Below are 16109 nucleotides of genomic sequence, written 5' to 3' on the forward strand. Positions count from 1 at the left end.
AACCCAAATTTTTAAAACTTTCCATTAATTTTTTTTTCATCACTTTGTTTACCTGTAAGTACATTAAGTTCAAACAAAAACTGAATGTTAATTCTTTAAGGCAATCAATCTCTTTAAGTATATTGAAATAACACACTAAGATTTGATGTATAAATGCTGTTAATGTCTCACTGAACATTTAATAAATAATCCGAATCCAAAAATGAATTCACGGTGAATTAATACTGAAAAAATGTGTAAAATTAATCGATTGGGAAAATGAGTTTGATGTTTAATTAAATACTGATTTGGTTTTCTCTGAAACGTTTATTAACCCTATACTCTAAAATGGGTTCAACAAAAATTAGATATTTCAACCGCTCGATTTAAACGCGATGTATTATATTTTTAGACCCATATTAAAACTTAATTCTAAAAGTAATAACAAATAAATGATTTGTATATTTGTATGTTAAAAATATATTGAAATATAAATATATTTATTGTTTTTAATTTATTTGTTATTAAGTATTTATATTTAAATGTAAAAAACATTTATATCATACCTAATAAATATTACACAAAAGAATATTTGAAAACAAATAATTTAAGTTAATTTAATCTCCTGTTCAATCGCAATGAGTTAAAAATAAAATTTTTGGTTTGTTAACTATTTTATTTCTTACCTAAAGACTGCGCATTTACCAAAGTCTGGTCCATCATCGTCAACATTAGAAAAATAATACACCACCACATGATTTTTTCTTTTGACGAATAATAAAAATGACACGATTTTTAATACACGAAATGACCCGTTGATACGAGCAACGAATACTCCACGTTGCCAAAATCGCAACTGGTCTTATTTGAGTTTTGGCATCTGGTTTTTGAAGAATCCAACCTTTGCCTTCCATTGAGCATTTTTTTCTCAATCAAGATAAGAGCCACTCCCACATGTGGGAGCAAACTTTTTTTATCAGTTGTACAAATATATATTGATGTATATATTGTTTTCGTTTACCGTTTCGTTGTCCAGCCACGAGCAGATATTTCGCTACACAGTAGAGCCTCTTGCAATTTTATGCAGTTGTTCATATTTTATATTGATTTAAAAAAATAAAATAAAATAAAATACTTCTATCTGTTACAGCAATTTTCGGTAAGAGTTCAATTAGTATTGATCAAGATGTAGAAGAAAATATAAGCTCACCAAAATAGAAAATAACATTAGAAACAAAAGTTACAGGGAAATATTTTAGTGTTACGTTTACATTGCACTATCATCCATGATAAAGATTCTGTCAAAAAAAAAAATTATTTTGTCTTATCTAGATATTAATCTAGAGTTAATATGTAGCTGCTACTTGGCTAGTATACGATAATATTTGATTACTGCACTGAGAGGTACATTTTGGTGTTGAAAAATTGTGACTCAAGCTTTTTTAAAGACGCAAGAAGGTTCGCGCCTTCGAAATAACTAAAAACATGATAAAAATGTATACTCTTTAAACTTGGTTTAAGGACATGGTAAATTAATATGATTCTCTAACTAGTATTTGAAGCAATATTCCTGCTTTTATGATTAAACAATGCATCGAGAATTTTCTTTCATTACTGTAAAAATTTCTTACAAATAATACTTTTTTTGTACGTGCTGAAAGATAAATTTTAGTTTAATCAATTTCTTGTTTATTAGATAGTCGATCTATTCCGAATTAGATTCAAATATTACTTGCATATATTATTAAGTATACAATGTTTTTCATCAAAATCTATTTTTTAATTTTAACTTTTTAAACAAAAGCATACGTATAAGTACATAACTGTATGTATAACCTTTATAGAGGACATCACCAAATCCTATCTTGAAAGGGTAATAATATTGAATAACGGAACATTGAAGGTCTCGAGTTATATGATGTCGTGAATACTTTTATTTGACCCTAATGAGGAGCTTTAAGGAGCAGATGAAAGAAAATAACATTGAACTCGGTGTTAAAGATACCAATGGTTTTTGAAGGGTTAAATAGACTTTACGAATGTCGAAGATTATCATGTTTTTGATAACAGTTTTACAACTAAAAACTTAACTTTATTATCATTGAAAAAAATTTTTTTTTATTAAAACCACATTTTACGAACACCCTAGAGGTAGAATCCTCGGTTGCCAAAAAATAAACATAAGAATACTTTTAAGATTTTAATGTTTTCCGATGTCAAACAAGTTTTAAGGTTCAAGGCCACACAGTGTCCTCGATCCAGTCCAAGTAGTGGTTTACGTTTGTGTAGATACCAGGTATGACACTCCCACAAAGTTTTCCAAAGGAAGTGACCCCAACGATGTCGTACATGCATTTGTACGAGTCGCTCCTGACCATCAGTGGACCACCGCTGTCACCCTACAAGAAGTGCCAAAAAAAAGGGTCCCATGAAATTAAGTTGGTGTTGCGGAATAAAAACAAATGCTCCTCACCTGGCAGGCATCTTTCCCATCTTGCCCAGCGCACAATTGTGACTCGGAATTGATGGTTCCATAGTATTTGTTGCAGGTCTCATAATCCACAATGGGTACTTGGACCTTCATCAAGTCGGGGGACCCTTTTTCGTTAGCTAAAATGAGCAACATCTCAATGGCGAATCTTTCATTAGTCTTTACCACAATACCTACTCCAGTCGGTGATGCCCCAACCGGCAACAATGGTCTTCTCGCCGGGTGGGATGTTGGGGTTTAGGGACAAACAGGCCGGCCTCACGTAGACGTCAAACGTCACTGGCCTGTCCATTTTGAGGAGGGCGATGTCGTTGTACTGGTCGGGCTTTTTGTAATCAGGATGTCTGATGCGTAGGAAAACGTTTCGTTCTTGAGGTTTTGCATCGTCATCCTCATTCTCCAGGTTTAGGTCACCTACGCGCACATACTTGGCGTATCCCCTGCACCAAACAAGCTGTTAGATAGAGTCTTGTAGGGTTGACTTTCGTATTATGTTACATTATCTCATGTAAGTATTGTATTAAGAAAAAAAAATCCAATGGTTCTGAATAAAGTCCGCGATCACAAGTGATATTTATAACTTTGCCATACCATGCACGTTAAAAAAAAGTTGGGATGATTTGGATTTTCCATCTGAACTTAATATTTAAAGGCGGGAGGTATGGAACCCACATTTTTGGGTGGTTTGGGTATTTAATTTGTTTGTGCAAAATATAACTATGAAGATATAACTTTTCGATTTTATCTCATATTATTTACTCAAAACACGATTTGTAAAAAAAATACCAGTTCTTAAAATTACTTGTAATTAAAAGTATGCAAGAACCAATAGTAAGTATCCTACAGTCTATCCCCTTCCAAGTTCCTCCACTTGGATGGTTAGCCATTGATCTTACTTTTAATTTTAAGGTCGGCATGAAATAAAAAAAAGTTGTAGATAGAAAAAAAAATAACTTTTTTGCATCGTTTACATTCTTTCGTACGTAATGTTTCTCTATTGTTGTGAATAGCAAAAAAATTAATGAAACTCGCGATTATTTTTTTTATCATAGTAACAAATGGACATTCAACAAAAAAGTGTGCTATTCCTCGAGTTTCAGATCACAGGCAGAATATACTTTTCGTAATTACTTTTATTAGTTTTTTGAAAATAAATGCCGTAACAATCGTTTAAGGAAACCTTGAAAAATATATGAAAATCAATGTTCTCCACGTATGGCTTTTATAGCTTCGTCCCCGGCAACTCCAATCACACGAACGATTCCATCACTATTCATGTGGGAAACTATCCTTTCTTTATTTATTATGTAAATAACTATTTTATACGCCTAACATTAACATTGTCGAGTAATATCAAACTTGCACAGTCCGTTAATTACATGGCCCAATAAACCTCCTGGTCCAATTACATAGAGTCTTGAGCTTATGGAGGAAAAAATAGAAGAAAAAAATAAAATATAAAAAATGTGCTCACCAGGGAAACGCGTAGGTGCAATGCGCCGCTGTAAGGACCCACGAGTCGGAGATAAGCGCTCCACCGCAGTTCCATCGGATCGAGTCGGAATTTTCCTCGTCGTATCCGATGGCAGCCATGTGCGGGAACTCCTTGGGCTCGGCTTTGCTGCCACCCACGATGAATTTCGTTTTTGCGACACACTGTGACACGTTGACGTATGCCGAGGTGTTTACCAATTTTGCGTACTCCTGGCACACTATGGAAGATTAATCGTTGGATTGCTTTTTAGGATATTTGTGAAAATTTTTGTAAACAATTATTTAAATGACGGACTGGCAGCAAGAACATTCTTAAGCGAAGATAAATACGAGTTGCTTCGGTGTACGTTTATTACATTTTAAGTTAATTATTACTTCTGATAATTTTGTGCCTTTATCCTAACCATGGTCACTTACAATTTTTTATAACGATACAAAAATAGGGATCAAACACGAAAAAGGATACCACCTGGAAGGATGAAAATAATTTTTATATCGAAAATACATGTGATAAATGTATGGTGAAGACATTCTACTCTCCACATGATTCAATAAAAATTTGATTGTAAGAATTTATCGTAAAACATCGATAACGATAAAAAAAATCTTCGATTATCAGAGCAATCGAATGATTACAGCAATTTTTGAATACCTTATATGCGCTGATTATATAAAAGTATAACAATATCCTATAAATAATAAATGTTCATCCTGATCGGCTAGACTTATCTTTTTGTATTTGTTTTGGGTCTCTGAATTCGAATTTGTTAGTATATTTCATATTTTGACCTTAAAAACCAATAGAACCAATGTCCATCACACGAAAAAAAGACATATTCAAGATTCAGATTCACCGATGCAAATTACCTACTTGAAAAAATAAGTCTAATCCACTAGAACAAAAAGTTCGTCTTTTTTTGTAAGACTTGGTAATGTATTTTAATATGCTTGAAACATTTATAAAATAAAAAATTTATTTCACTCAATTTATAAGCATAATGTAACTGGATATTATCGCATGTACAAATATAAACAATCTCAATCATGGACAGATCGAAATAAAAAAACTCGCACGGAAAATTACTTCAATCTTTCTCAAATATGATCAATCTCACGGCTTTGATTACTGTATTTTATCTAAATACGCCTTTATTTTATTATATCTGATTAATAAAAACAACACGTTCTGTTTTTTTATATGGCAAATATATTACCTTTCCCAAAGATAATTGAGCTGTATTTATTTGACTAACAACATCATTTAGTTGTGGTTCTGCTCAATATGAAACAACTTGTACAGTAGAGCTTTTTGAAAATGTTTATTCAAAATTGTTGTAAAAAAAAAAAACTTACTTTGTTCAGCTCGTCTAACCTCAGCAATCCACATATCCGGCTTGATGTTAGTCATGTCCTCGTTGCCAGCCCCTGTAATGGAAATATTAAAAGTCAACGCTGCAATGTAATGTTTGTTAATGAATTTTTTTTTTTTTTTTTTTTTTACCACAATTTACAAAGTTGTCTAACAAATTACAATCCGTGAAATTTATAATGTTGTGTTTGAAGTCGTTTTTTCGGGGTGTTGGTAACAAAGTTTGATGAAGTTGGTGTTTTCTAACACTATTAACTACCTCTTATTTCAGTGTAGTTTTAATTCACCCTAGGCGTGTAACTATTTATTATCATATTAGTCACTCAAAGTGATTTATTTAAACACATTTCCATTACACACATGGGTTGGTTGAAACAATGGAAAAGTTAGTGTATAAAAAGTTATCAAATCGAATCAAAACACTTGAAAGGAGGAATTGCAATAACACATCAAGGTTTGCAGTATGGATCGTGTCAATAACGCAGTGAATATTTTATAACTAATCTGAATAATTTATCGTCATCTACTCAGTGAAGTCTAATGAACTGAAGATTTTTAATGATAAAAATTATGCTTGAAGGCCATGCAAATGATTAAACACTTATGTCACGCGTAATGCACTTGTTAAAGTATGAAAGTAACAAAATTTTCTTATACTACGCCATTCCAGTATCATTTTTCTTTAGAAAAAATACGATCTATTCGCAAGAGCTGGTTAAGTATTTAATGAAACACTAATTTTGTTGTTTTTAAAAGACATACTAATACTTTAACGCATTTGAATAAAATGAGTAATTTAAATTACACACTTTGAACGTGGTATTTTAACAAACTTAGATTCATAGTGTCAATACATATTAAAATTACTTGTGTGATTTGACAGGTGTTGAGACATAACTGTACAAAAAAATTTTTTTTTATTTGTCATTGCCATTATTAGTTTTTTTGCAATATGCATGCCATTAACTTATTTGAATATTTCAAGAAAACAATTTAATTTGATTTGCCTTTCAATCTAAAATTTGAATATACGTTTACCTTTAAACTGAGCATTAACCAAAGTCCGGTCGACCGAAACGAAAAACAGTAAAGTAACACACCACCACATGATTTTTTATTTGAAAAGAAAAAAAAAAAATTAAAACAACAATCTTTCCAGCTTACAAAATAGCCCGTCGATATGGCCAATAACAAATCCGCGTCGCAACTGCTTTTATTTCAATTCCAGCACCTGATTTTTCTGCCTCCCTCCCCTTTCAGTGAGCTTTCGCGATTTACACTTTTTTTATCAGTGTATGCTGTAAAGACAAGTAATTACTTGCGTCAAATCAATGATTGATTAACGAATATTTTTATTGAAAGTAAAAGTTAATACATATAAAAACTCAAAACTTCTAAATACTTACTCCATGAAAATAGTTTATAAATAGTTGTTTCAGATAATAACACATAAAAGAAACTTGAGTAATTATCTAGGTATATTTTCTGATTTGATGGTAGTTCTACTAAAAACCAAAAGTACCACTAAAAATTTTAGTTGAAAAAAAAAAAAAATCGATTTCCTTTGTAAGTTTTACCTTTTTATTGACATCGCATTTCATGATCATTACTAGAGCAAATTTCTTGATCGTCAAACAAGTTTTAAGGTTCAAGGCCACACAGTATCCTCGATCCAGTCCAAGTAGTGGTTTACGTTAGTGTAGATGCCAGGAATGACACTCCCACAAAGTTTTCCAAAGGAAGTGACCCCAACGATGTCGTACATGCATTTGTACGAGTCGCTCCTGACCATCAAAGGACCACCGCTGTCACCCTACAAGAAGTGCCAAAAAAAAGGGTCCCATGAAATTAAGTTGGTGTTGCGGAATAAAAACAAATGCTCCTCACCTGGCAGGCATCTTTCCCATCTTCCCCAGCGCATAATTGTGACTCGGAATTGATGGTTCCATAGTATTTGTTGCAGGTCTCATAATCCACAATAGGTACTTGGACCTTCATCAAGTCGGGGGACCCTTTTTCGTTAGCTAAAATGAGCAACATCTCAATGGCGAATCTTTCATTAGTCTTTACCACAATATACCTACTCCAGTCGGTGATGCCCCAACCGGCAACAATAGTCTTCTCGCCGGTTTGGATGTTGGGGTTTAGAGACAGACAGGCCGGCCTCACGTAGACGTCAAACGGCATAATAATTCATTGATTAATTAACTAGGCAGATTTATTGAACCGAAAAATTTAGAGTTAACAATATGAATGCCTGAAGGTAACGAACATTCTGCCACATGTTTAGCACGTTTACAAGTTTTGTAGTCAAAATCCGCCTTCTTGCATCAATAGGCATAAAAAAAAGGTTTTATTTAACAAAGCTGATAAAATGATAATAGATCAAATTATTTATTTTTCAGACGCTTATTGACTCCATGAAATAATGCATTCTATATATCAGCATCGTGAGTACCTTCGGCTTTCGTAGGTAGTATGTAATTGTGCGTAACAAATTTCATTTGATAAAAAAAAAAAAAAAAAAAAAAAATTAAATTTACTTAAATCTTGATTTGCGTATTCGATTTTGTTTGTTTATAGTTAATAGAAACGCGTTACCTTCAGATTGTGCAATTATCAATTTCGGTCTACCGTAGCTAACACTAGTAAAACAACACACCACCAATTTTTTTCAATCAAGTTAGAAGTCATTCCTAGTTATGAGAGCTTTTATACTGGATGAGTTTTCTATACCTATGTAGTGTGTAAATAAGTGCATCTTTAGCAAATAAAAATTTGATAAGTCTGTGTGAACTCGCAAAAATGCATTTTCCGCCCTCGGGTGGTTTTGGGAGGCTGGTACTTCCTCGGGCGAAAAAGCAGTTTTCCGGAACTCGTTCGAAAAGTCTCCTTTACGAACCGCGTTACGTCCCTCGCCTTCGGCTCGGGCCGCAAACCTCTCGGTTCGCAAACAGAGACATTTCAAACTCGTAGGAAAACTACTATTAAGGTAGAAGTCTTAAGAAACGAATGTTTTTTTTCTTCTTTTTTTCTTTTTTACTCGTTTACATATACAAATGCAAATGAAAGTGAACTTGGTGGAAAAACGTCGCCGAATCTAAAATTTTGATGAATCAATGGCAAAGAAATAACCCAAAAACTGCTGGAAAAGAGGTGACGTCAACCGACAATTTACATCTACCGATTTTTCCCTGTGATATAGAATACACACAGCCCACGCGTACAATAAAACCATTTTTTTGACACTTTTTGTCCGACAGCAAATACATGGACACCTCCGCCACCCCAAAAATATTATCCTACTCTATTTACACCTTTACTGCCTTGAAACCCCCACAACAATCGCTACATGACAGTTATGATAATGTGGCAAACTAGGAAAACGGAGGAAAGGAGATCAGCAACGATTATTGATTATTATGACAAATTTATATTGTTCATCTATTCTTGGAAATGATTTTAATTTGACACGTGTCACTAGAAACTTTGATGAATAACTGCATTAGTATTTTTTTCGAAAAAACGATCCTTCCCTCTCACTACTGGCCTTTTTTTATTGCTACTTGAAGAAAAATAAAACTACTGTTATACGTAGTACTGTTATACGCGTAATTAAAAAATCAACTATCAACTCAAAATGTCCACAATTCTTTCTCTGACAGTATATACTTATTTTGTTTCACTTTATCTTTATTTTCAAATTCTAAATTAACCAGTACTGGATAAAACGAAATAAAATAAAAGCCGATTCTTCAATGAATAATTAGATTTAAATAGTTTGAAAACAGTTAAAAAAATATTTGTCTCATGTAGACTTTTTATACGTCCAATAGTATTTTTCAAAAAAATGTTTTTCTGTTTTCGGACCATTTAAGGAATGATTTTTCATGGAATAGTTCATACAAGTGTAACATTCGACTTTCATCACACACCAATGGCCAAGTGACCCAGCGACTTTCGATTTATTTTTTCTTTGCAGAGACGGTGCCTGAATGTATACATCAGAGCTGACGTTGGTGCTTACATGTTAACTTTAGGGGCATTGCACAGGGGGTACACAATACAAAACAACAAATATAGTTTTTATTCCTTTTTGGGTGACACTTGGCTCGTGATGGTGGATATATATTCGAGGTCTTCGAAGATGGCCTAAATGACAACGAATAAACAATGAACAAAACATATAATTCGACAAAAATAATTCCTGCTACAAAACCGTTGGGCCACGAATTGTATTAGTGGCCAAAAATGCCAGTGTTCTGATGCATAACTTTCTTTTTTTTTTATCGTGAGAAATATCAATAAGTTAATGTCCCAAAGGAGTACAAGTATTAATTGTAATGAAACCATTAACAATTCCGATAGGTTTTTTGTTGCTGTAACATGTTTTAACCTTATCTTTTCTCAACATATTTTTATTATGATTAAAGGAGTCAAATCAATTAATGTTGTATAAATGCTTTCAGAAACGGACGATAAAAAATATCATTGAATTTGGAATTTGCAATGCCAATAAATGTTAAAGACAACTTCGTCAATTTTTTTTACTGTTTCTAGTCTATAATAGTATATACACAGCATATAACATAATAATTCTACCACTGACAAGTTTTGATAGTAAAACAACTTTAATTTTCTCTACAAATTTTTTCCTACAGTTTTAAGGTTCAAGACCACACAGTATCCTCGATCCAGTCCAAGTAGTGGTATACTTTAGTGTAGACGCCAGGAATGACACTCCCACAAAATTTCCCAAAGGAAGTGACCCCGACGATGTCGTACATGTCACTTTGAGATTCGCTCCTGACCATCAGTGGACCACCGCTGTCACCCTGAAGGTGCAAAACGAGGGAACGCATTAACTTCAGCACTTCAGAATCAAAATAAATGTTTGAATATCTCTTTTTACGCACCTGGCAAGTGTCTTTTCCATCTTCCCCGGCACACAGTTGCGACTCGGCGTTGAGACCCAAGGGGAGTTTGTTTCCCTCGTTTGCGAAAAACTTCTTGCACGTATCGTAATCAACTATGGGTACGTTGACTAACATTAGGCTGGATGATCCCTTATCGTTGGCTAAAAAATTAGGTTTTCTTAACAATGATTCTCTACTTTGTTTCTGCCATAATACCCACACCAGTCGGTGATGCCCCAGCCTGCAACGACCGTCTTCTCGCCGGGTTGGATGTTGGGGTTTAGGGACAAACAGGCCGGCCTCACATAGGCGTCAAACGTCACTGGCCTGTCCATCTTGAGAAGGGCGATGTCGTTGTACTGTGCCGGTTTTTTGTAATCGGGATGCTTGACGCGTTCAATGACGTAGCGGTCCTGGGGTCTTGCGTCGTCCATGTCGCTATTCAAGTCGAGGTCACCCACGCGAACGTACTTGGCGTATCCCCTGGACCAAACAAAAAGTAGCTCAGTTGCTTTTTTAAACAGCCTGTCTTGTAGACTGCACTTGATAACTCGGTAGCTACGTTTGACGTAATTTTTATTTAAGGATATTTCATCAAATTTTGAATCTTTGTCTCTCACCTGTATTAGGAATCGTAAGACAAGTGTGTTCAAATTAAATGAATTGGGTCCAACCCATACCAATGATCGAATCACATATATACATAAATATAACTATGTTGTATTTGTCTTTGACCGAGTTAGAATTTAACACATGTGACATTTGTTATCCTCTGGACTGTCATCCGTAAAAAATAACATCTAGTTTGAAAACCTAATTTTCTTATCTTATATGTTTGTTCTTGTAAACAGGAAAACAGAAAATTATTTGCAATGCGTTACTGATATAAAAATTGTAAATACACACGACTATATTTACAAATAGACTAGTGTAAGTTGACAAACGATTACGTACTTTTTATTTACAGTCCAATAAAATACTTAAGTCTATTGTAATTAAGAACTGGTGGTACGTATAGACCTACTGAGGAAGTGATATGCTACCATAATCACAGAAAAACACATGGTCCATAAGTAGAAAAATAATTTAATAATATTATGTATGATCAAGTGCTCACCACAAGAACGAGTAGGTGCAGTGCGCGGCAGTGAGGACCCACGAGTGAGATATGAGGCCGCCGCCACAATTCCAAGCGATCGAACTGGAATTGGTGCTGTAACCAATAGCCGCCATGTGTAGGAGCTCTTTGGGCCTGGCCGTGTTGCCACCAATTATAGCTGGAGGTTCCGGGTAGTCAGATTCCGAGACGATTACTGAATCAATCGGGGAGCGCATCGATGTCGTCGCGTACTCCTGACACTCTATGGACAATTTTTGGTTTTTTTTTTTTTTTTTTTTTTTTTTTTTTTTTTTTTTTTTTTTTTTTTTTTTTTTGTCAAACTTGGAACTGAATCATCGATAATAGTTAGTTATTTCAATGTAGTGTGATCCTTTTTTAACAAAATTAAATAATTTTGTATCGTTGTTCAACATTTTTTTGGTTGGCCACGCGCTTCAATATTACGGTGTCAATTAGACATTTTATAAAAATTGCACATACAATTTTATTGTTTTGAATGTATCATCCTGTTAATTATAATTTTTCACTATTTTTGTTCTCCATTTGACCAATTGAGCTCTTTTACCAATAATTGTTACATATGGTATTGCGACGTTGCACCAATCTGATTAACAATGTCGTTTGTGTTTTAGTTTTAAGTGACATAACTTTGACAGCATAAAACTCTTTTTTGACAAAGAACTGAGTAGTTACTGGACGCGCAAAATGACTTCTGAAAAAAAAAAAAAAAAAAAAAAAAACTCACTCTGCTGGGCACGTCTGATACTCGGCTTGGGTGTGATGGGGCTAGTTGTGGTACCGTCACTGTTGAGACAACAGACTATTGGGATCAACTTGTCGAAGCCGCATACCACCTCGGGCCGCTTACCGGCTTTCAGGTCGTCCAAGGCTGGACCGCATTTTGTCAGCAGCTGACACGTGCCCCGCTGGTTCCTCAGGGAACACGCAGAACCTGTCGATGTTCAAGAAATGGAAATGTTAAAAGTCAGTGGTGTGGTGATGTGTTTGTTGACGAATTTTTTTTTTTTTTTTTCACGATCTTTTACAAAATTGTCAAAAGAGTAACAATCCGTGAAATATACATATATAATGTTGTGTTTGAAGTCGTTTTTTCTGGGTGTTGGGAACGAAGTTTGATGAAGTTGGTTTTTGGTCCTGTTTTAAAAAACTTTTTTGAAATGAATTTTTTTTACTTACTTACCCATTTATATTGCAAATGTTAATTGAAAATAATACGTAATTATTACAAGTAAGATAAGGTATGCAATAGACGTTCGAAAAGATTTAATTAGCAAAATGATTTACGGAAACGTCGTATGCAAATGTGCAAGGTAAATAGTGAAACAAAAATAGTTACAAGCGATAATACAAATTGCCACAAAAATAGTGTTGCGCAAAGCGCATCTTACATAATCAATGTTTTGAAAATCATATCATTCTAGCATTATTTTAAATTTCAGAGCATCAGTCACCATTTTTTCAAAGTTATGTAAAAATAATACTCAAATTCCAGGTTCTAATGATTTTTAACTATGTTTAGCTCATTTGAATTGAAGCAATGATTGTAATTAAGTAAGGTGATAAAAATATGATAAAGCGTATAACTATACAATCTGTTTTTCCTGGTGATAAATCAATCAGATAAAAAACTGTGTTTACTTAAAGTTAGAACGAAATAAAATGTTACAACATAATTTTATTGAATTTGATTCGTTCTTTATTTATTTATTAATTTCTTTATATTATTAAAGTTAAACTACGAATTAACTGAAAGTAACATTTGATTAAAATGAAAATAGAATTATGTAGATATTGTAATTATAACGTACGCTTGCCAATATTAAAAGAGATAGAAAACTGACAAAATTTCGTTCTCTTGTGATAATGTGTTACATGAATTGAATCCCAAACTACAGAAACTTTCATAAACGAATATAAAAATAGTTTAATGGGATCGAGAAAAGTACGTCTAACATAAATACTTTTATAAAATATTGATTTATTTCCTTTTGAATTAATGCACTCTAACATATTTGATAAAAATAACGATATTTGACAGATATTGAGATATAATTTAAAAAAAAGAGCTTATCATTACTGTCATTAGTTTCCTCAAACTTTATGACTTGTAATTGAGTACACATCATAACGATGCTTTAAATATTTCAAGGAAACAATGTCATTCAATTCGTTGTTTAATCTTACGTAGAAATATTGATATTTACATGTTTTTTTTTAATTTTTTTATTTCCATATACTTTACCTTTAGACTGTGCATTTACCAAACTCCGGTCCACCGTCGCTAACACCAGTAAAATAACGCACCACCTCATGATTCTTTACTTTTAATAAAAAAACAAAAAATAATAGATTCTCCCACTTAGAAACTCGCCCGTCGATATGGGTAATGACTACTCCGCGCTGTCAAAATCTCGACTGTTCTTATTTTAGTCTCAGCACCTGGTTTTTCCCCTTCCGTAGAGCTTTTGCATTTTATGCGTTTTTTATCAGTGTAGGCTGTAAAGACAAGTAATTATTTGCGTCAAATGAATGATTCATTAACGAATATTTTTTATAAAAGACTTTGGACGAATTAATATTCATTAACTGCAAAAACGCATTTTTTCACTAACAAATACATTTTTTCTTGTTATCAATATATGTGAAAACTCGTAATTTATAAATATTTACTCTATAAAAATAGTTGATAAATAGTTGTTTCTAATTTCACACATTCAGTCAGGCACTGGAACTCTGATCTATCCGTCTGGTTTGTCAATAAATCTTATTGTCGTCACGTTACTCATATACGCTACCACAGATTGTGACTGTTTAGTTCCACTAACGATATAAATAAAACTCGTCTCGTTAATGAAAAATGGATATAGGCTCGTAATGGAATTGGGGTCATTTCACAAGTACTGCGACATTTTGAGGCGTAAAATCACAGTTCCTAATTCCAACGATTAGAATTTTTTGTTATTTTTAATTTTTATCTTATGTAAGGTCAAAACAAGCTTAGAGACTTTCATAGGCCTGGATTGCCATTTTTTTAAAACTCTCGTTAATTAAAATAAAATTTTGAAAAAGAGACTTATTATCAATGGTACTTTATTGGAAATTCTGAAGCCCCAAATGGGATCTATGCAATGGAATGTAGTTTGGCACATTTGTTTATCCGACGGTTTCTTCCATTATTTCTTCCACAAGTGGTATAAAAAGTGAAATAACATAAAAGCCAATTCTTCAATGAATGATTAGATTTAAATAGTTTGAAAACAGTTCAAAAATATTTGTCTCATGTAAACTTTTTATACTTCCAATAGTATTTTTCAAAAAAATGTTTTTCTGTTTTCGGACCATTTAAGGGATGATTTTTCATGGAATAGTTCATACAAGTATAACATTCGACTTCCATCACACACCAATGGCCAAGTGACCCAGCGACTTTCGATTTATTTTTTCTTTGCAGAGACGGTGCCTGAATGTAGACATCAGAGCTGACGTTGGTGCTTACATGTTAACTTTAGGGGCATTGCACAGGGGGTACACAATACAAAACAACAAATATAGCTTTTATTCCTTTTTGGGTGACACTTGGCTCGTGATGGTGGATATATATTCGAGGTCTTCGAAGATGGCCTAAATGACAACGAGTAAACAATTAACAAAACACAAAAACTACAATAATTTCAGCTTATACATTCGTTTGGTATTAACTGTTCCGATTTCAACAATTTAAATTCGACAAAAATGTAGTACTTCAATAGCGTTAAGCCGCGAATTCCAGGAGTGAGCAAATGTGCCAGTGGTTCAGTTTGTATCTTTCTATTTTCGCATCGCGCTAAAAATATCAACAACTGAAGTGCTCAGTGACGCATGAAAACAAATAAAGATTCCGACCCCCGTAACGATCCAACAGGTTTTTTCGCTGCTGAAATACAATCGTTCAAAATGTTACCTCACCATTGTGGTATCTTTCCCCGTGGGTTTGAAAAAAAAAAAAAAAAAAAGATTTAAGAGTAGCAAACCCCCAAAAAACTTAATTTAATTGCACACCCACATTTGTAAACTCGAGCGATGACAAACTCTCGGCGTTTTTACGTACACGATACGTCAAGTTGTACAAACGTAATCTCCCCTCGTCATGCATCCACCCTACGTGCAAAATTTTCCGTTCCGTAAAAGAAAAGCGCACATCGCTGATGCCGGAGAGTCACTGTAGGATATATTTAGTACTACTACTATATCGCGTTAAAAAAAAAAAAAAAAAAAAAAAAACAATAACGCTCCTCTCGCACCAACGAATGCTACGATCGATCATATTAATATACATGTATATTCTCATCCGCAACTTTTGAGTGATGCACTGTTTAAAGTGACGTGCGGGTATTATTATTACGCGGTTGATGCATGGCTACTGGTACTATTCCTCAATGGAATCCTCCCGTTCTTTATCTCATGCAACTAATCGAGAATTTTTTTCATTGGAGTCTCAGTGCCTTGGACAATTAATTTCGTATACGATGCGCGTTTGGCGTTTATCGCATCCAACATGTGTGTACATATCTATTATGTTTAAATACAATCGGCCAACGTAACGGTTTGTCTCATTTGTGGAGAGTCAGGCGTTCTCTTTTGCAACTTTTTTATTTCAAAGGGATACACGTCGCGGTTAATGTTGGCGCCGAAACTATGCGCAACATAAGTTTTTATGTTTCGTCGTGTGATCCCAACGCC

General features: G+C 33.8%; 3 protein-coding genes across 3 annotated transcripts; all 3 read right to left on the minus strand.

Moving 5' to 3' along the window:
- Positions 1-2213: 2213 nt before the first annotated feature.
- On the minus strand, positions 2214-4274 carry LOC106647906 (venom protease-like). Its single transcript, XM_089590490.1, has 5 exons — positions 4256-4274; positions 3945-4182; positions 2648-2910; positions 2453-2589; positions 2214-2378 (listed from the first exon to the last, which is right to left on the minus strand). Exons 1-5 carry the CDS (start codon positions 4272-4274, stop codon positions 2214-2216), a joined length of 822 nt encoding a protein of 273 aa, XP_089446616.1.
- Positions 4275-6981: 2707 nt separating this feature from the next.
- LOC149375121 (phenoloxidase-activating factor 1-like) lies at positions 6982-7520 on the minus strand. Its single transcript, XM_089590491.1, has 2 exons — positions 7221-7520; positions 6982-7146 (listed from the first exon to the last, which is right to left on the minus strand). Exons 1-2 carry the CDS (start codon positions 7518-7520, stop codon positions 6982-6984), a joined length of 465 nt encoding a protein of 154 aa, XP_089446617.1.
- Positions 7521-9866: 2346 nt separating this feature from the next.
- Positions 9867-12322, minus strand: LOC106647905 (serine protease snk-like). The gene is made up of 5 exons (XM_023389131.2): positions 12115-12322; positions 11367-11610; positions 10470-10732; positions 10250-10410; positions 9867-10168 (listed from the first exon to the last, which is right to left on the minus strand). Exons 2-5 carry the CDS (start codon positions 11582-11584, stop codon positions 10004-10006), a joined length of 807 nt encoding a protein of 268 aa, XP_023244899.2. The 5' UTR covers positions 11585-11610; positions 12115-12322; the 3' UTR covers positions 9867-10003.
- Positions 12323-16109: the final 3787 nt, after the last annotated feature.

This window comes from Copidosoma floridanum, unplaced genomic scaffold, assembly GCF_036245765.1.
Source record: "Copidosoma floridanum isolate Cflo_tuat_1 unplaced genomic scaffold, Cflo_Japanese_pri ptg000012l, whole genome shotgun sequence".
Taxonomy (NCBI): domain Eukaryota; kingdom Metazoa; phylum Arthropoda; class Insecta; order Hymenoptera; family Encyrtidae; genus Copidosoma; species Copidosoma floridanum.

Bases quoted from the DNA above. Each gene is read 5' to 3' on its own strand.
- LOC106647906 (XM_089590490.1), bottom strand. The intron at 2,911-3,944 runs GTGAGCACATTT...TGTTTGGTGCAG, and splicing joins TGCACCTACGCGTTTCCCTG to GGGATACGCCAAGTATGTGC. The intron at 2,379-2,452 runs GTGAGGAGCATT...CACTTCTTGTAG, and splicing joins ATGGGAAAGATGCCTGCCAG to GGTGACAGCGGTGGTCCACT.
- LOC149375121 (XM_089590491.1), bottom strand. From the start codon at position 7,520: ATGCCGTTTGACGTCTACGTGAGGCCGGCCTGTCTGTCTCTAAACCCC. The intron at 7,147-7,220 runs GTGAGGAGCATT...CACTTCTTGTAG, and splicing joins ATGGGAAAGATGCCTGCCAG to GGTGACAGCGGTGGTCCTTT.
- LOC106647905 (XM_023389131.2), bottom strand. From the start codon at position 11,584: ATGCGCTCCCCGATTGATTCAGTAATCGTCTCGGAATCTGACTACCCG. The intron at 10,733-11,366 runs GTGAGCACTTGA...TGTTTGGTCCAG, and splicing joins TGCACCTACTCGTTCTTGTG to GGGATACGCCAAGTACGTTC. The intron at 10,411-10,469 runs GTGGGTATTATG...CTAATTTTTTAG, and splicing joins CTGGGGCATCACCGACTGGT to CCAACGATAAGGGATCATCC.